At 38.7% G+C, this 22,075-nt stretch overlaps 1 protein-coding gene across 9 annotated transcripts in view; it reads left to right on the top strand.

Moving 5' to 3' along the window:
• The window catches only part of DLGAP2 (DLG associated protein 2), a 1,328,681-nt gene that overhangs the window by 803,491 nt on the left and 503,115 nt on the right, over nt 1-22,075 (top strand). For 4 of the 9 annotated variants that reach the window (XM_077290078.1, XM_077290080.1, XM_077290077.1 and 1 more), the window contains one exon: nt 14,058-14,213. The exons of 4 other annotated variants lie outside the window; for them this stretch is intronic. In XM_077290078.1, the coding sequence (XP_077146193.1) occupies nt 14,177-14,213 (37 nt within the window). In that variant the 5' untranslated portion in view covers nt 14,058-14,176. Of the gene's footprint in view, nt 1-9,772; nt 9,870-14,057; nt 14,214-22,075 lie in introns of those variants that run through there. One more of the 9 variants, XM_077290081.1, reaches the window with a different exon arrangement.

Below are 22,075 nucleotides of genomic sequence, written 5' to 3'. Positions count from 1 at the left end.
ATGGTAGACTTAGAAAGTACTGACGGGCACGTCTGGTATAGTGACAGACACGACAGACACACAGGCAGGCAAGTACCAGTGGGATCTTGGCAGGCAGGTGCAGGTGGGGACGAATGATAGACAGGCAGGCAGTTAGGCTCAGCTGATATGCAGGCAGGTGGGCACAGCAAATAGGCAGGCGGGCATAGCTGAAAGTCAGGCAGATAGACAGAATCACAGCTGATAGGCAGGCATCAGATGGAGGTGCCTTATAATAAGTGTTTCCAGCTATTGGTTGGGGACACTTTAGGACGACGCACACTGGCCTTTTAAAAGGATGGGACCAAGCGTGCGAGAGCCTCTCAAGCACAGTGTTCCGGGGATCTGCAAGCAGTGTGCAGACCCCAGGCAGAAGCAAGCAGTAGGAGGCGGGTGAGGGAGTGCAGGGCTGCAGTGGTGAGTGAGTCGGCGTCTCTGCCGGGGAAGGAAGGGAGAGTGCTGAGATGCTGGCGATACACTGAACTTGTTCATTAAACATTATGTGAATACCCTATTTGTTATACTGATGGCTGAACCATACAATACAAGCACTTTTACCTTTTACCTTTCTTGTCTCCCCTATTTCCTCATAGTTTGTAGACTTGCGAGCAGGGTCCTCATTCTTCTCGGTATCTGTTGAATTATGTGTTACTCTGGAATGTCTGTAAATGTCCCTTCTAAATTGTAAAATGCTGCAGAATCTGCAATTATTATTTCATTGAAGTTGTTAAAATTTCCCAAAATTTGTGTATGCCAGCAAACTTTTTGGATTTACAGTGGGGAAAAAAAGTAGAGCGGGAGAACCTGCTAATGTCCCAGTGGGCCGAAGTGGTGGCTCCATTACTAAGGGGTGATGCACTAAAGGCCTACTTTAACCTCAGTCGGGAGGAAGCCCAAGACTACGCCGAACATGTTTGCTGTTAAATTTTTTCTGTGGTCACTGTCTGTCACACTGAACCAACTCCACTGCACTCCATTGGTTAATATGGCTGGTAGAATATATGTCTAGTGTAAATAAAGTCTTGATTGCTATTGTGACCATCACAACTTCTACGAATAGTTATGATAAGACCGATTGATGCTTTAGAGCCCACTAATTTTGTGCCTTTGCACAATTCATTTGTACCCCAGGTATCTCTAATATGCAGTACATGAAAGTAGCAGAGCTAATGTTTGAGGTGAGGTTGCTGGCATTATCCTAAATTGCCTTTTACCTACTTTCCATTTGCTGTAGATAAGGGAAATCTGCTTTAACATTTCTCAATGAATAGATTATTCAAATTCCTCTTTGACTGAGGCTGACTGTTTAGCCGGCTGGGCAGTGGACATAGAACCATTGCTCAGTATTCCATTTTGAAGTTTAATTTGGATGACATTTCATCTGAAATAGGTAGACAACCTTTCTGTTACATCTTTGAGTCATTAATATGTATGCTCATGCAATATGCAAAATTATGATTTTAAAAGAACATACTATTTCACTGGGAGTAGAAAACGGCATCGACATAGCTCTCTTAAGTCTTGTTATTCTAAGAAACAGAACTGAGCCCTGACTATAAGAGAACATTCATCTGTGCCTCCTCTGCGCCCTCTATGAGAACACCAAAGAAACCAAGCCATGCCAACAGACAAGTATCATAGACAAGCGAGTATGACAGTTGACAGAGTTACCCTGGAGCACACGGATTGCTTCAATTATTTGGCCCTATGATGATGAATGAAGACTACGACATATCTCAGGAGGTCTGGAGAACACTGCCAGCTTCTTGATCAGCACTGACAACCCTATTAAGGATCTAGGGAAAAGGAAAAGTTCAACTACTGCAAAGCTTCAAGTTCCACTGCTCAAATGTAATCATTCTCTTCTAATGCAGTAACTTCATAGATGGTAGAGCATGTTAAAAAGTAAACATAAAAATATTTAAAATTAACCCTATTATTATGTTTAATATATTCAATTTACTATGCTTTCCCTAAATTGGCATTTTGTTACAACTTGTATTTTTAAGCAACTGTAAGTTTTGTCTTCTTTTGGAACTTTAATTATGTCGTAATTTTGTTTTGCTACATGAACTATATTGTTTGACAAAATTTGACAAAACTCTTAGGGGTGACTTCTATTTATTTATCTATTTTCTGGGGTGGGCTTGGTAGAAGGGAAACAACAGCAATTCTGCTATTGTTTTGAAGGGGTTTGTATTCACAATGTTCAACGTACAATGTTACTTTGAGCCAGTGAGATAATGTTCTTTTTTTATGTTCTACTTCTTTTCTGCAATTAAAACACCTTTTGTTTATGTGATTGAAATCTAAGATGCATGACTTTTATATTTTCGGTTGACAGGGCTGTATGAGGACTTGTGTTTTTGTGGGGCAAACTGTAGTTTTTATTTTCTTAATTTTGGAGTACATAGCACTTATTGATTACTCTATAGGCCATAAAAAAATGAATTTCTGAAATAGATTTCTTTATTAAGTTAATTGTTTCAGACTAATAATAACAATAATATTGTTATATTATAATTTTAGTGTATTTTTTATTTGTTACTGTATATATATATATATATATAAAGTATTTTTAATTGGAAGGAGTGTTTCTATTTTCTTAACAATTCATTTAATTTTATACATTTTTTTAGACCATGTAGTCGCTTGGTTGCTGATATAATACTCTTCTATACTATTGTATTGCAGTGTATTAAACTTGTAAGAGCAAGGGACTCATGCAGTCGTGTTTTAATTGGACAAGTGCAATCCATAATTTGAACGGATAGCATTCGCACCCATGTTATTGTGTGGGGTAGTGCACCATATCCGATTTTTTCCTTGTACAGAGTTCTCCAATGAAAAAGTCGCCGCATGCATGATTTGTCTCCATGAATCGGATGGCACTCGTCCATGGAAAAATTCGGACCACACTAGGATTACATCTGAAATGCAGTCCAATTTTCACCAACTGACATAATAACGAAAGTGGAAAAGCTTTTTCTTTTCTTTCTGCGGTCGAGAATTTCGGATCCCACTCTGAGCCCACTCTGATCCCAGTTTGACCATTTTGATTAGCATAATCAGACCAATTTTCTCAGATAGAGAGCAAACTGGTTGTTTGCACCTTCCCACTGCCAAAATCTAACAGGAGGACAAAGATGAAAGACTTGGGGAAAGCCCAAAAGCACCTAACAAGGTGGAGCGATGCTGATGTAGTACTGGAGGTTGCTTTTTATTTTGTTTAAGCAGTTAATCACTTCTGAGCCCGCACTGTCACTGTACATCCGCCCCTTCAGGGCGGGAAGGTGTTAAAGAAATATTAAACCTAGCAATGAATGAAATTAATCAGAACTTTCAAAACTGTCCCAAAATGTCCAGAGAAAAGAGGAATGAACTTCCACCTTTCGACTTTTGCTCTGCAGCTTGATGAAGTGGTAGGGAGTGGGGTTTATTATTATTTTTGGTCGCGCAGATAAATCAGGATTTTGTGCTGAAAGTTAGAGAGGACAGAGATGATAGTGTATTATCTGACACACATAGAAGAGATCTTTCTATATTTAAGATTTAGCAATCAATTTCATTATGTTGTATTATTGGCTTTAGCAGCAAATTAAAAGATTTTATGTTTGATAGCCACAAGCCTGAATATTGTGCTTGCAATGACATCGTTTCCTCACTTGGATTATGATTATTGACTGATATAATGATTTATTATTTACCTATACTGATTTACTGTGAAGTAAAAGAGTTTAAGAACTTTCTAATTTTTTAACAACCTGGGAAGTTGCAGAAACAACACAAACACCTTCTAATATGCTATCTGTTCAGATTCGTCTGGCTCTGAATTTCTTCCTTATTGCAATTAGATCATTGAACTTATTTTATTGTGTTTTCTCTAAATTTCTATTACAAAATGTTATATACCAAGACATATACCTTTCTGTCCTTCATTTATAGGAGTCTCAAAAAAATCATTTTCTTTCTGCATTCAACCCTTCTTTCCAATTTAATGGAGACTGAAAGAAAATGATACAGAACTTTACTAGAAAGTCTTTTGCTCTGTGTTACACTCCGGGTCGTAACGACCACAATCATAGAGGTCACAACTGGGCTTGAGGGGGTGAAGGGCCCGCCGATGCCAGCACAAACTTCAACAGGATATGGGTTGTCGGATGCACATTCAGAGACAGGGGACCACCGGACTTTACTTAATATCAGCAGAAAAATAAAGCTTTATGTGGTAATAATCCAGTGATGCTGGTTCAGCTAATTAACCAACCATAGCACATGTATGCAATATAATTTATTACATAATGTTGGCAGATTTCCAGCTATTTATGGAACCTAGTAATAAAATGCAATGTCTTCGTAGCATTTATTTCCTGTATGACAAATAAGTTTGTCCTGAAATATTATTCATGATTTTTATAAATATTAATGCCTAGACAGAATGGGAGTCATGACAACCACAATAAAAGATAAAAATAATAATTCTTTATTGAAAGTCATTAAAAAAATATGTGCATACATATATATACAGCTCTGGCAAAAGAGACCATTTCAAAATGTTCAGTTTCTCTGATTTTTCTCTTTATAGGTGTATTTTTCAGTAAAATGTAAATTATTTTATTCTATAAACTTCTGACAACATGTCTCTGAATTTCCAAGCAATACATTTTGTATTTTTTTTCTGACAAAGAAAAATGGTCAAAATTAAAAAAACAAACAAACAGTGCTTTCAGACCTCAAATAATACAAAGAAAACAAGTTCATACTCATTTAGAAACAGCAATACTAATGTTTTGACTCAGGAAGAGTTGAGAAATCAATATTTTGTGGAATAACCATGATTTTTAATCACGGCTTTCATGCGTCTTGGCATGCTTTCCACCAGTCTTTCACACTGCTTCAAAAATGTAAGCAGTTCTTCTTTATTTGATGGCTTGTGACTATCCATCATCCTCTTGATTACATTCCAGAGGGTTTCAATGGGGTTCAGGTCTGGAGATTGGGCTGGCCATGACAGGAATTTGGTGTGGTGGTCTCTTAACTTTTACCAGAGCTGTATATCTCCTGGGTTCAAATCCCATCAAGGACAACATCTACAAGGAGTTTGTATGTTCTCCCCATGTTTGTGTTGGTTTCCTCCGGGTTCTCCAGTTTCCTACCATACTCCAAAGACAAACTGATAGGGAATTTAGATTGTGAGCCCCAATGGGGACAGTGCAGATAATGTATGTAAAGCGCTGTGGAATTAATGGCACTATATAAGTGAGTAAAATAAATGTATATATTTATATATATATATATATATATATATATATATATATATATATATATATAATTATTGCTATACATATGTATATATAGCAATAAATACAGTGCAGGTGAAACAATTCAACAATGAATAAGTAAAGTACCATTGTGAATATAAAACTGATGAATCACTCTATTATGTTATCTAAGAGTGAGAAGTCAGTATCAGAGCAGCATTACCTTGAAATTCAAGTTAAAATTATTCTGAACAAAAATGATTTATTTTATAGATTTGTAAAGAAATACATATTACATACTGTAATTGTGCTCCACTTACATCTTGGGAGACCGTCGGTAGAAAATGTCAGAAGTTTAGTTAGAGCCTTACAATAATATCTTCACGGCAAAACGTCCCCCATGTATCCATGTGTGTAACTGATCACATATTGCTAATTGGAAATAAATATACAGTTGGATCCAGAAGTATTTGAGCGGTGAAATAATTTCTTCTAATTTAGTCTGTGTACACCAGTACAGTGGACTTGAAATAAAGCCAAGAAGTGATTGAAGTGTAGACTTTCAGACTTACTTCAAGGGGTTTTTACAAAAACATTCCATTAATCATTTAGAAATTACAGCCAATTATTAATTTAGTCCCTACACTTGTACTGACTCAATAGTAATTGGACATTGCTAAGACGATGCACAGTATACAGTTCAGTACAATGAGGTATTATTTTAGTTCATGGCACAGTCACATTACATGGGTGTAAATATTGGTCTTTATTCCATATTAGTTAAAACAGCAAGAACAAAGTGGGCAATGTTTCGGCCATAATTGGTCTTTCTCAAGCCTAAAAAACACAGACGTTGCCTGCTTTGTCTTCCTGTTTTAGCTGATATGGAATAAAGTTTTTATCAAGAACCTGCAGTTTTGGTTCCTCGGCTACTCTGAATTTTTGCTCAATGTTTTTGCACCTGATGGAATTAAAAAAATTTTTGCCAAATTTCAGTTTTTTTCATAGATAAATGCAAGTCATAACGAAGAAATTTTACCACTAACATGAAGAACAATATGTCACAAGAAACATTCCCAGAATCAGTGGGATCCGTTGAAGCGTTCCAGAGCTATAACCTCGTAAAGTGACAGTGGTCAGAATTGTAGAAAAAGGCTTGATCAGTAAGGTCAAAATTGGTTCGGTCACTAAGGGGTTAAAGCAGTTTTCCACTACTTGATCAACCCCTTGTTAAATGCCAGAGTCCCTTATGTAAAATAAGATAAACTTATACTCACCCACTGCATTGGCAATGTCAACACCACTTAACAGTGTCACGTAAGCGCTGCAGCTAATCAACAGTCGCTCATCAATTTTCCATCAGAGTGAACATGCACTTAGACAAAATAGAAAGGCCAAAGCCATCGGCGCTGATACAGGGTACAGTGATGAGCTTTGCCTATTAACTGTATAACTCGGGAATTTAAATAGGAATGAACCAAGCAGTGGTCAACCCTTTTAATTCTACCATTAATTACTAAGTATCAAGCAATATTTTTAATTGATTACAATCGATAGGTTAATTGATCACTTAAAGTCTCTGGTTGGAATGTTGTTCGTTAGATGTAGTGTATTTGATTTTGAAGGGTTCTGCATGTCTAATGACTCAGATTAGTCAAGTCTCAGAATGTCGCTGTGAAACCGAGAAAAGAAGTCATATCACCTTACATAATCATATCATCATCAAGTATAGTGCTAGCAAAAGAAACGTAAAGTAGTCTTTTCAGAAAACTGATTACAACCCTCACTTTACCGTTCTTGTAGAAAGTCTACAATCGCAGGTGTGCTGATATCACTGTCATTGTCCAAGGTGATTTATCTTCTATTATTCCAACAAGGCTAGTCGGCTGTCAGCTGGGCATTAGTACTTTCCGATCTTGTCACTCTGGCTGCAGAGCAGTTTATACCATTCACCTTCAGTAAAATCTAGTAATTATGGCAGAATCCTGAATGGTGCTGGATATTATGCTCCCAAGCAGTTACAAAAATGCTATAAATGAGATTGATCTTTTCAGTGATCTGACAGATGGATAGTAGAGCTGATCTCTGACTGAGTGCTGCACAGTTGGTAGGAGCCCATACAACATAACACTTTTACTTAGAACATGTTTTGTTTTGTAGATTAAGGACATTAGCTGTGAATGCTGGCACCGCGGGACTTCATTCACATTGTAAAAATAAGTGCAGCTGTGATATATTGAAGGAACAGTTTATACACTACCAACATGTAGTCATATTATTAATGCTTGCTGTTCCACGTATATACTTGATGCGTAATTAATATGAAAATAATTGTCATTACATACGCCTGTAAGTGGAAATTTACACATGACTCTCCACCTCAAAGGTAGTTGATTTAATCGATTGCCAATTTTTCAATCATGAAATATTCCTATAAGGCCCCATTCAGATGTCTGTGCTGCACATTCATGTTATATCATTTTTTTCAAGTATACAACACTTACCCACTATAATTGTCACAACTCTGTTGTCGGGTGTCAAAGGACTAAGGGCTCCTTCCCGTCCCTAATGCTAGGGGCACCCTACTCGCCCTGTTCCCCAGATTATTTCTGCTGGTGAAGAAGCCAGGGTCACATACCTTGTCTTAGCTTCTGAATCCACCCTCAGTTTGTACCCTTACCCCACCCAGGGAAGAGGGCAGTAGTAGTGTACCGCAATACACCAACCAGACTAAAAGAAAGGTAATTATCATACATTCAAAACCTAGCAACATCCACAGATAAATCCACCAAACGCCTTCTCCATTAACAACCACCAACAACCTCCAGCCATGCAGCATAAGCTTTCTCTGACAATGAGTTCTAGCGAGGGCCCAGATTATTTACGAGATGGGAGAGGTTAACAGTGAACAGTTGAGACTTAATGTAGGAAAGCTTCCAGGAGTTCTCAACTGAGCAGATTAACCCCTGCACTGCTAAAGGAAACTTACATAATTTAATATGAACATGAAGTGCTTCTAATCAGGACAGGAGTAGGAGAAATCAGATGCTGTGGTTTCTGGCTTCTCTCTATCTCGTTAAACCTGTGACAGTAATCTTTGGTGCTATTCATATATCCATGTTTTTTTCATGAACTGTGTGCATGTGCAAAATTCTCAGTCATGTCTGTTTTTCCCGGTATAATGGATGATATGGACCTATACAAGTCTATGAGTCACATATAGCATACAGAAGGCATCAATGTACAATCCGTGTGTCATCCGTATATTGTCTGTATTTAACATTGCAAACAATAGGAAAAGCTTTGTAATTTATCTATCCATCGATGAAACAAACTGATGGTAAAAAATGGACACACAAATCAATCACTGATCCAAAAGACTCATGACACCGGTACCATTTTTTGACGTATGTGACTGAATGTGTGAATGAGGTTTAAGGGTAATATTGAAAAATTAATGCTTAATACTGAAAGTGAAACTTTTCAACTTCACTACACTGCACTTTACTAATTTTAGTAGTAATAATTAAAGTCCTTATTTAGTTACTTATTGGAAAGTTAGAATCAGTTGCCATTAAGAAAATTCTGAACAGGGTAATACTGGAAAACACATCTACGGATCCAGTCACATGCATAAAAACGTGTTGTTCATGTAAAATGTAAATGCACACAAGTGAGAGATTCGTCCATAATTGTCACACTAATTCTTTTACTAGTCTATTATAATTATAGATCAAGCTGGATAGAGAGAGAAAGAAGACTGTTCATAACTCATAGTAATTGTCTTACTGTAATACCACCTTTTTTAAAATTATGCCTCATCAGCAATTAACTGATCATCAATGATCTTGTTACTAGCTAGTAAAATAACTGATATAGCCGGAGTCCCAAGCAAGAAAATTCCCTCTATTGTTTCCATATGACTTAAAGGGTTATTATCATGTTATGGAATTGGTATACTTAGACAGTATGAAAATAAGCAAGTTTGCAAATGACTTGCTTTTTTCTTTCTGCTAGAGTTCTCCTGCTATGTGCCACATCTTCACCTGGACCTGTGACATCTAGTTCAGTCACTAGGCACCATCATATTCTTTCTGTGGGCGGTGCTAGTGATGGAGGAGACATCAGAACCAGAAGCTCCAGGTAGTGCAGGGTCTTTCCTAAAAGAGATGCTAATGAGGCTTGGATCTATCGTGCTGCCCAGTGCCTGTGCTATCTAAAAGGAGTACTCACTGCTGTGACCAATAGAATGGCAACAGGAACAGAATAGCCGGTCTCAGGAGCGCAGAAGGAGAACACAGACACCAGTTAGGGTAAAACCACAACTTGTTTCAACGGCGTGCGCCGTCTTCTTCAGGTGGATTAATAGAATGGCACTACACTCCTCTTTAACTCCAAGCAGTATGCTGATTTAGATCATAATGGCTCTGCATCAGTCCTGTTAATCTGCTCATGTTCTGACTGTTTGATTTCAATTTGTTAACCTCAGCCCTAATTTGACAAGTCTCCTGCCTGAAGATTCTGCTCCTGTCCCTAACCTCCTGATGTTAATGTGGCTTCATAACCATTCTCTGCTAGCATGCTCCACAGGTCAGTAGCTACTCTGTGGACTCAACTCAGGGCCCCCCGTGTAAGTTCATGTTCCTTGTACAGCAATTAAAAGGTAAAGGCCAGGGCAACCCCTGGGATCTGGTAGATGGAGTGACAAGCATTAAGTCTGACCTTTTAAGCCCTATTAAAAGTTGCTTGGCTACCATGTTGCTGGCCCCCGGAACATTATGAGAGCTTTTTTCTCACATAGTTTACAGCTCAGACTGGCTGAGTAAGTGCAGTGGCTACATTCCAGACTGAAGATTTAACTCCTGTTTTCCCAGCCACCTCTCCCTATCACAGTAATTTCTATACAGCAGTTAACTGCTCACCTCTAACCTGAAACTGTTGTAAGTAGTCCTGCAAAATCTTAAGCCCCTGGACCCCATATGTTCTTTCAGAGCAGTTGTCATAATCACTGCTCTCACTTTCCAGAGCAATGTGCATGTTCAAAGACCCAGTTATCTTTATATGCAGATACAAATATCAAAAGACTGACCGTCACGTCCAAACAGAAATCAGGTGTGTACTGGTGCTTACTAAGAGTAGCCATCTCCATATATAACTAACAAAATAAAGCTGTACTCTGTAGTGCCTTAGCATGAAAACATGAAATATATGAAATTTGAATTACTGCTCCAGAAATTAGGACAAATTAAGAGTATTCTCAATGTATATCATTTTCTAGAACAATAATGCAATTACAATTTCTTATTTCACGTTTGCATGCTATGGAGCTACAGAGTAAAGCTTTATATGCAGATACAGTGATAACAATATAGACTTCAGAACATGAACACCGACAGACCTGAGTGTCTCACATTTTCAGAAAATTACTGACCAGAACTGTCACTAAACGAGGAGTTCCTGTTCAACCGTCAACAGCCATTCTGAAATGAATTTTCAAAGTTAATACACCAGTCTCATCAGGCGGGAGAAATCAATATAATAATGTATATACTTTGTATTTTGTATTGTGAAATCTATCAGCAGATCAACTTTCAGGTGGCATCTCTGGAGTTTTGTTCTCAATGTGGGGGGTTTGCTAGAAAACTCGATACTTTAGGGAAAATACATTATAACTATATCTAACTTATTAGCCATTTGCAGATTTAGGATTTGGTATCATGAACATTTGGGATTAATACAATATTATATGTACCATAAAATGATTCCATGTTTTCTGCATATAATAAAAACTGATTTTTAAATTCCTGTACCTTACAGTATAATTGTCTTATAATAATCCCTGCTAACACATTTTCATACTTACCATATTTTATTTTTTCTTATTAATAACACTTTTTAAACACATTTTGGTGTAATTTATTAGCTAAATGAGATATTTCCAGCATTTTGTGTATTTTTGATTTATACAGAATCTCCAGGCTATAGTACGATGAACAGATGGTCGTAATTATCGTGAACAGGTTCAGCCATTGCTGACTTCAGATCTCTCATCTCAACAGATCTTTCTTGAGGGCATCTAAAGTAACTTTTACTTGCCATGAAACCTACGTAAATGGAATTTATGAATGAATATTGTCAACCTGTGTTTCATGAAATTACAAAACAGCCGTTAATCCCATGCTATAAAGAGTGAGAAGGAAATTTGCGGATAATTTAAAGGCTATAAAAACGAACATAACTCTGGAGACCTAAAGTGAGCAGTTAGGTTACAGCATTCTGGCATACTGAGAATCATAGCCGGCATGAGACCATGGAGAAAATTAGTTACACACAACAATGCACTGTACATTTATAACATAAGGTTTGCCAGTGGCTTTCGCTAAATTACCATTTGCTTTCTTTTTATTCCAGTCTGGTTACTTTTAATTGATTCCCATTTCCCTACTCTAACGTCTACATGTTCTAAAAATATTAAATGAGGCTAAAATGCTAAAAGAACCAGCATTCACTTTTAGTTTACTTGGGGAAAAACTAAGCTAATTGTCATTTTTTATAACTTTTTTTGCATAAATCAGTTAAATCTGAATATATGAAATATTATTATGGGGATAAGCTGCATTTTCCTTATCTACAACCTATCCTGTAGCTCCCTTTTACCTTCAGTAACCTCCTCTATACCAAACACCCTTTCCAAAGTAAATTCAACACAGGATGAGGAGAAGCTGCCGCAGAAGGTTCTCGCCCTCATTTTTTGTTGATCTTCATTTACGTAGTCTAGCAATCCATATAATTTGTGACCCATTTCTTTATGGAAGGCTGAACGAAAAAATTTGAGTTGTACTTTTACAAATCTGTAAATTGTCAACAGATCTTCCTAAATCTGTACTGTTCTACAACAGACGTCTTGTAGCAGTTTCTTCTACAGTATGAATAGTGGTACATACTGCCATCTTTTGGAAAATATGTCATTAATTGGGTAGTGTTTTAGAGCAAATGCATTTTTCTGATTGAAATTATTATTCAAATTATTAGAAGTAAGCAGAGTTGGGCAAAAAGATTCTAGCGGCCATTTTGATAGTTCGGTGGCCACTGGACCAGAGCCCTGTGAAACTCTTCCTACCTGTTTTCATCCCTGTGCCTCTTCTGATTAATAAAATCAACAGCCAGGAAATGGTATGTGGGACACACAAGATGAAATCTTCTGTTTGGTAGACCTTGCAAGATGTAGTCGTTACACAAATGACATGGTGACTACTAATCAGAAGGTGTGGCGGGGATGCTGGCAGGTAGGAGAAGCTTTGTAGGGTTCTAGTGTGGTGGCTGCATGGTTTCTGGACCTGGATCCTGCAAATCTTTATGCTCAACTCTTGCAGTATTAGTGAAAGTGTAATAAATCCTTCATTTCCTTGGCCAATGCTACAGCTGTAATTTCCAGTATCCTATGGATTGCAAAGGGTAAATGTAGACGACACCATGGCTATCATGTAAGAATGTAATAGAAATAACAAATCTGTAACTGATTGCAACTGAAGCACTGAATCTCTGTTTTGGCTCATTCAGATGTCCGTTTTCTCATCCGTGTGCGATCTGTATTTTTCACTCATACCTGTGGTAGCTTATAAGATAGCTCATGTGTTCGAATTCTTCTGCACAAAAGCAGGAAACTTGTCTTGATCCAAGTGTCAGATCATTAATGCAAGTCTATAGGGCAATAAAGAAAAAACAGACAGCACTCGGATGCCATCTGTATGCTGTACGTTTTTCATGGACTGACATGAGAAGCTGGAGAAGTTTTTTAAATTGATGAAATTATGACCAAACTCTGTTGCTAATAACTAACCAAACCCTGATAATACTCTGATCAAAAACACTGGTGACACTAGGACCTTTATTTGCATCAAGAAAAATCTCTATCTTCTGAATGAGCCTTTAATCTGCTAGAGAAGTATGAGCTGAGATATTGCAGTTAACAATATTCAAATTAATGGAGCTGAGCTCCAATATGAGACATAGCTCATGGACAAGAGTGGCAGGTTTTTATGGCCTATCCTTAGGATAGATCATCAAAGTCAGATTGGTGGGGGTGCGACACCTGGCACCCCCAGCAATCAGCTTTTCCCAGTGTCGGTGGTGACCGGAACTTCTCAGTTACAGAGTGGCCCACCACAGCTCTGTCAACAAAAGAGCAGCCACGGCCCGGTACTGCACATCCACCCCCTATTGATTTGAATAAGGGGCAGATGTGAAGTAACCAGCCCCACCCACTGTTCAGTCGACATTGCTGTGCTATGCAGCTCCATAACTGAGAAGTTCCAGCTGCCACCAACACCGGGAAAAGCTGATTGGCAGGAAGTCACAACCCCACCGATCCAACGTTGATGACCCATCCTAAGGATAGGCGGTCACTGTTAAAGTCCCGGACGGTTGTCCCTTAATGCTCTGATCCCATTCCTTTATAAATAGAGGTATAAAAACCTACCATGTGATGAGATGATTCAGTAGTCACTATAACATAATGTAGCCAAACCTACATATAGTATATGGAAGTGTGCCTGCTCTGGGGATTACGTGGTTAATGCAAAAGAATGCAACATTTCAACTGATATTGTGTATTGACTCATATCTGTGTTGGGGATATGAATGTGTTAATAAAGATAATGCAGATTTTTTTTTTTAAGTATAATGTATTAGCGTCATATTGCACATATATCAAAAAGAGGATAGTGAGAAACATCCCAGAAAACAACATCTAACAAATATAATTTAATTCCTCGACAGCGCAACATAGAGATCAGATGGGAGGGAGGCAGTGGACTTTATCTGGACTTCCAAAAGACAATTGTCACTGCACCATACAGGAATTTTAACAAAAATGGCTTTGAGGGATATATACTGAGATGGATAGAAAACTCTCTTGGCGGAAGAAGACTGAAGGTCAGTATAAATGTCGCTGCGAGTGACGCATCCTGCGTGTTCTTGTACAACACAACCAGTGTATAGATATGAGCGAATGGATTCACCGGATCTGATTTAGCTGATTGGTCACTTCACTCATTCGCCAACGTGTAAGGTACAATGGGAAAAACAATTTGCTGAAAAGTAAAATCAAGGGAACCAGTTCACTCATCTCTTCTTGTGAATCTAACGTTAAACTAAAGTCACATGAGCTCTGAGAAAAATAAAATGATATGTCAGGATGTAGATGGTTGTGTAGTTTTTTACAATCATGTGTGGAAATAACAGATTTAAGAGTCCAAATGTTGTATTGAATCTCCCAGCCATGTATTCAAGTGCAGGCTCAGACAACAGGGGGTTTAAGTGCAGGGACAAGTACAAAGGTCCCTTTTTCTCTAAAATCCCAACATAGCTCACCTCCCTCTTGTGTCTCTAGCAAGCCCCATACAAACAAGCCAATTTCTTCGGTGGGATGAAGTCCACTGGTAATGTAGCTGGAAGCCATCGTTATTTTTTTTATAATACCTCTATGACTGCGGAGACCCCACCCAGCATAACCATGATCCCTCCACACATAACCCTTAAAACATACAAATAAGACAAGAACACTATAATTGATGGGTGAAGGTCGGTCACAGCTTTTATTAATTCATTTCTTATAACTGTCAACATATTTTTTAACCACTTCGAAAGGCACATAAAATTAATTAACCACGCTCGCCACCAAATGCCCTGTTGTCAATTCACAGGCACGTCAGCCGACGAGCCGTACCCATGTGTCCTTTCTTTAAATCCCGCTGTGACTTGCATCTAAAATAAATAAAATACCAATGTTACAAAACAAACATTAAAAAAGGGGAGGGAGGGTGGGAAAAGCACCTCCGGGACCCACTGAAAATGAGGGAAGGAGGGGGAGAGGAAAATAACCCAGCGTTATATAGCCCATTAACATGAAGGGGGGGGGAGGGATAGTGAGTCACTCATAATGATTGGCCCGCAACCATGTTAAAGCACCGCCCCCTTATAACTATTAAACTGTGTGTAGGGACAACACTCAATGACATGGAAACCAGTGAGGACAAGAGGCACCGCAGTCAGAGGCACCATTCTTATTCAGTGCGGTGCCTGCCATTAGTACTAACATATCTGGAATACTGTATTCTCTCAGTAACATAAGGCAGTATTCCCCAACCATATGTGTCTCCCCAGCTGTTGGCAGCTGCAGATATTATTGTGTTACCAGGGATGTTATAATAATGCTGAAACTCTGTGTTATGATTAAAACCAACATTTTCAATTAAAGGGTTAATTTCATGTCAGGCCTTTTCTGGCTCAGACAGGAATATGTGTGTCTATGAGCCGGCCACGGATGGACTGGGACTCTGGAGACATCAAGTGATCTGCACAGCTCTTTCCCCATAACTCCTATAGAATGAACAGGAGTTACTGGAGCGCATAGCAACTTACATTGTTTCCAAACATCTGAAGTCCAAAATGGCATAGGTGGCTGTGCTGTTCTGTGTCCATATCAACTATTATGGAAGTTATCAAAATAGTGTAGCACAGTCCACTCGAATATTTCCAGAGCCCTGACTCATTACAGTCAGCTCATAGACAGGTATTCCTTTCTCAGCCATTTATGAAGATAAGTCATATCAATTAGTTATATCATTATATATTATATATATTTTTTTTAAATGGAACCTGTCATGTAAAATAAGTCAATTAACCTGCAGATATGGGTTTAATCTTTTAATAGCGGTCTTAAACCATACAGCCACCACACTGAGAGCCCCTCTGCCAGGAGGAAATTAAATGTATCCCCCTCGGCAGCGTTCAGCAATTGTTACAGGGGTGCTGCCGTCACGTTTCAGTCACCACTCAGTGCATAGGCAGCAGCAGCTGTAACGGTACTCTCATCACTGACTGTCAGCCAGCCCTAATGCTGAGCCTGCTGCCAGTCAGTGTTGGGGCGTAGTTACAGCCGCTGCTCTCTATGCACTGAGCGGTGACTGAAACCGCGCTAGCATCAATCCCTGTAACAAATGCCGAGCGCTGCCAGGAAGAATAAATTTAATTTCCTCCCGACAGCGGGGCTCTCAGTGCGGTGGCCGCGCAATGTCAGAATGCTAATTACTTGCAGATTAACCCCATATCTGCAGGTTAATGATGCTATTTTGCATCACAGTTTCCCTTTGAATTGACTCACAGCCTACAAAAGTTTAGGTACTACTGACGTGTCATGCTGGGGCACATTCTTCTAATAAAGTAAATAATAATTAACCTTAGTACTAATACATTTCCATATAAATATTCTGTTACTACATGTCAAGAAAAAGCCCCTGTAAGTTCTGTGACCATACCTGAAGTTATTAATAGGCATCTATTTCTGAGATGTAATCCCTTTAAGGCTGCTATGATGCTACTGAGCAAATAGCAGAAAAATCTCTTGCCATACACACTGATGTCTCCACATACTTTACTGACCAAAGGAGTTTTTTTATTGTATGTATGCTGGGATACATCAAGATCCGACAGACCCAACTTTATTGAAAGCTGCAAGCTTTATTTTATTATTATAGTTAATATTATTTATTTTTAGAACACCTTTGATTCCATGTTGCTCTACATGTAAAAATGAGTTAACATACAAAATACAAATTACTATGAACAAACTGACAATGACAGAGTGGTACAGAGGGGGAGAGGGCCCTGCCCTCGTGGGCTTACAGGCTGCAGTATTTTTCTATCTATCTATTCATCCATCCAGTGCAAATACACTTGGGCGCGCAAATCTGCCGGTAGCTTCTTTTGCAATTGCTGACCAATGACGTCCCAAATATTTTTGACAGGAGACAAGTCTAGAGACATTGCAGGTCATGGTAACAAGTTTAGACCATGCAGTCTACTCACAGTAGCACGAGTAACTTGCGACCTGGTCTTGTGTAGAAAAATGACTCCTGGGATGTTTTAAAGAAATGGCTGTATCACTGGTTCCATAAATGATCCATTCTGTACTGCAAGTAAAACTAGATGTCAAAACAAGCCTAAGGCATCAATTAGTGTCTACACAAGACAATCAGAAGGTGTTTGCATGACATTGGACTATAAGCCAGATGTCAGGTGGTCCATTGACCTTACAACACTTCTCTCAAAGGGTATCATTATGCACAGCAAGACAGCTATGGAGGGGGATAGGAGGTTTATCATCTTCAGCAAGAAGTCCTGTTTTTGTCTTGAATGCTATGATATCCTGACATTGGTCTGGAGGACATGTGTACATAACCATGAAGAGGCTTTCACAAGGGAATGTCAGACCAGTCCTACTCCTGGAATTATAGTGTGTGGTGCATAATGTATGGTAGCCTAACCCCTGTGGTCTTCATTCCAGGTACACTAACAGATCGGCATCACAATGATCTGGTTGTAGAACCAGTGGCATGGCCATCTCTCCAAACTTTTCACGGGCCGTTCTTCATAGTACAACACAAAGTTGCATGTTGTTCTTGCTACTGTGAACAGCCTGCGTGGCTTAAACTTGCCACCATGGCCTGCAGTGTCTCCAGTCTTCTCTCACTTTGTGCACATCTGGGTCATCAATGATCGACAATTGAAAAGGGAGCTGCCAGCAGCAGACCTTCATGATTTGCCTGCCCATGTACATGCAGGGTAACAGAACATTCCTCAGACAACCATTAATAACCTCATGGATTATTGACTGCAGATGTGCAAATGTGTGTATATCTGTGCATGCCACTCATACTTGATACTAAATAAGTCAGGATGTTATGAAAATCGTGTTTCCATTTTCTCTTTATTTGCATTTCAGTAGCATGTCAACTGATCCAGTGATTAATATAATTGTATGACATTACCTTTTGCTGTTGCAATTTCAATACTTCAATGTTGAGTTGTGTATATAGTGTGTGTGTGTATATATATATATATATATATATATATATATATATATATATACTGTATATAAATATATATATATATATATACTGTATATAAATATAGTAGTGTAAATTTAGCCTTATAATATTATGATGCATATTTCTAAGCTGCTTTCACCAGTTTAGTAAAAAGGAACATTCAAAATAGTTTATTGGGCTGGTTTAAAATTAGAGACAGTTCAAAATGACTTTTCCCTTTGGAACCAATTTTCAAATGAGAAATTTACTCGTCTGAAACACATTAGTATGTAAAAACCTATGACTGAGAATCCCACGACTTTGTTCTACAACCTGTGCACAAGAGAGACAATTAAAATGAAATGATGTTGAATGTTTAAACTTTAAAATGTGTTCCAAGCGTTCCTGCTGGATATGATGTGAATGTCATAACGGTGGATGGTTTATGTGGTGGAGTTGGACAGGTGACCAATAGATGACTGGTGTCTATTTTTTAGACAAATACAAAAATATATATCAGCTCTAAAACAACAGGTAAAGGCTCATTTGGACATTAGTTTTTCTCATATAAGTGCTAACAACATGTTTCACAGACAGCACTCCCCATTGATACCCTATAGGGTAGTTCACGTATTCCATTTTTTTCTTCTGACCCAGTAGTCCACACAAAAGCATCGAGACTTGCCCGATACTGATCTGGGTATTGGATCAACTAGGCAAATGCAAGTCTATGAATCCATGAAAAAAATCATGCAGGCAGCACTCGGATGCCATACATGTGCTGTCCGTTTTTCACGAACTGTTAGATAGAAGGGATAAGCCAATAGCTTCAGATAACTCCTTATCTGAATAGCTATAGTGCTTACTGAATAGCTGCATCAGGAACCCGGATAACTGGAGCGCTCCCGATAATCAGGTGTCCGGTGCCGCAGCTGCAGGTGTCGTTGCTGCGTGACAGTCACAACACATGCATGGAGAGCCTGTTTGTTAGTGATGAAACTCAGACCATTATTTTAGTCAATGAAAAAGATCTCTGACGTTTGACGTAGCCCTAATAGTAAGTTAGGTATAGTACAGAGATGATCACCAAAATTTGTAAGATATTTATATGGATGCTGGACTATTTAAACAAATGAAAATACATACTGAGTAGATGGACAGATACTAAAGGATTTTACTTGTGAATACTTTAGAGGGATTTTCCGTGATTTTGGTTTTTTTTGTCTACATTGCTATGAACTTATCAGTAGGCAGTTGCTAACTACCTATCTGTTGTGCACTGCGACGATCTCTGCCAGCTAAGGTGGCACATCTCTGACTTCATTTGACCTCACATCAACAGAACAGTTCTTTCTCTTCTGGTCTGCGCTGTTGATGGGGCGTCAATAATGCTGGTTGACAGCCGACTTCACGCAGGGATGCCAATCAGCATGATCTTAGCAGTGTCACCTCATCGACAAAAGCAGAGTGGAGAAGAAGAAGCTGCTCTGTTGACGTGATGTCTTTGGAAGCAGGTATGTGCGGTCCATGACTGGTCTGAGTCGGAGCAGATCATCGCAAGACAGAACAGACAGGTAGTTAGCAACTACCTGCCAGTAATTTCTTAGCACCATAGCCACAAACAATCCCCAAATCCTGGATAATCCTTTTATATGATAGGCTTGAAGTCACTAGCGTTCACTCCCACCAAATTTCTGGTAGAAATTGAATGCATCTGAATGAGATTGCTCTGCCAGCATGCACATGGAGTTCAGCAAGCCCAACTCAGATGAATGAATCTCAGTTGAATGGATCATTACAACTAATCAGCCATACGTGAATTTATCCTTAGGAGGACAAAACTGACACTCAATGAGGAGGAAAACTCAGGTTCAAAAGAAGTAAAATGAATAAAGAATAGCACCGTCATATACAAAATATTGTTTTAGAAAGGCAATTCCTTAACCCATTGGTCCAGATCTAAACACCACAAGTACATAGTGATTGTAGATTAAGGCCACGTGCACACGTTGCAGAAAGTGGTGCGGATTTTTCCGGACTGATTTTGGTAAATCCGCAGGTAAACGGCACCGCAGGTAAACCGCATTTTTTGGCGGATTTTGTGCAGATTCCACTTGCGGTTTTACCTGCGGATTCCTATTATGGAGCAGGTGTAAACCGCTGCGGAATCTGCACAAAGAATTGACATGCTGCGGAATAAACAACGCTACGTTTCCGCGCGGTTTTTTCGCAGCATTGGCACTGCGGATTTTGTTTTCCATAGGTTTACATTGTACTGTAAACTCATGGAAAACTGCTGCGAATCCGCAGCGACCAATCTGCTGCGGATCCGCAGCACAATCCACAACGTGTGCACTTACCCTAAAGCTTGTTTACATGCTATGATTTCACACATTTTTTAACTTGTGCTTTTTTGTCATAGCAAAAAAACCTACAAAGTTTACAATACCAGCAAAGTGCGTTCTGTAATCAAATGCTGATTATGTTTTCCTTGTGGAATGGAACCATTAAAACATTTTTTTTTACGTTTGTAGCATGTCAATTCTTTCATAGTTTTTTTGCAGCATTTTTTAAAACTTTCAAATAAATGGGAAAAACACAAGAAAATACACTTAAAAAATGCAGGCAAAAATGTGTCTAAAATGGGCATATTTTGTGCAGTGTTTTTCCTGTCATTTTTTGACTTTGTGTAGCAGATTTTCCTTCTGCAAAAAAACAAATGTGTGCACATACCCTTCTGTTGTATTCTGTAGTTTTGTGTACGATTTTTGCAAAGACTATAAAAAAATTGTCCTTTGCTGCAGAAATTTGAGACAGTATTTCACATCACATATCGTTTACTGTCTGTTAGATGTCACTGACGCTCCAAAACGTGATGTGTTAGAACATGTCAGGAACCTTAGCTCCCGTAATGGAAATGTCAATTTCACACTAACCAGGTAGTATAATGGATGTAAAATGACTAAAACACGTAGTAAACTGAATCCTATAAATGTAAGCACATGAATGATACGTCTTCTTCAGCAATAATGAAACTGTTAGGAACACATTACAACCATATGACCCTTATTAGTCGCAGTCCCTCCACAATTTAATAACTTTTACACAAATATCTATGTTGTGCGATTCTGCATTTCCAACATGTGAAGAGTGGACAAGTCTACTTATATTAACCTGTTAAGAACTGGGCCATTTTTCCCTATTCCAGACAACACATTCTTTATTTTAACGTACAAGTGCTTTTAACGGCTTTGAAAAATGTTCTCATTCAATGTTAAAATAATTGAACTTCATTTTTATGTCATTTTTATATTCTTTTTTTGGCTGATATTGGGAAAGCCTGTCAAGAATTTTTTTTAATCTATTGGACATAATCTTTTTTTATTTTGATGGGGCGTGGCTAGAAACAATGATTTAGGAGAAGGACCAACTGGCCGATGGGCGTCTCTGGTCTTGATCCAGCGCCTCCTCTCTTCTTACGATCGCTGACCTCCTTCCCTGCTTCATGCGGATGACGCATCCAACGTCATCCACAGTGTCCCCCATCACGCTCCTGCGCAGACACTTCTCTGCCCTGCCGATGTGACAGGTTCCCTTTATTTCATGTCTTTTAGCACTTACAGTAAAACTCTGCTGAATTACTGTACATGAGGGGTGTTGGCTCCAGGACATATACTGCTCTGCTGATGGGCCAGATGCTGCTAAAAAAGCTATAATCAGAAAATAACATATTTCATAAAAAAAATTCACATATCACACTCTATTAAAAAAAAAAGGAATCTTGGAATTTTTCACACTGACTGTTAGGGCTTTTTTTAGACTCTAACTTCCTGTTCATTCCACATAAAACAGACTCTGGACTCTATCTTTGTATTGAAGTATCTAGCGAGCATGCGTCACCTGTTGTTGTAATCCTGCCTCTGAGGA

The sequence above is a fragment of the Ranitomeya variabilis genome, chromosome 2 (genome assembly GCF_051348905.1).
Source record: "Ranitomeya variabilis isolate aRanVar5 chromosome 2, aRanVar5.hap1, whole genome shotgun sequence".
Classification (NCBI taxonomy): domain Eukaryota; kingdom Metazoa; phylum Chordata; class Amphibia; order Anura; family Dendrobatidae; genus Ranitomeya; species Ranitomeya variabilis.
Note: the sequence above shows the minus strand (reverse complement) of the source record. Positions and strands in the feature narration are given on the sequence as shown.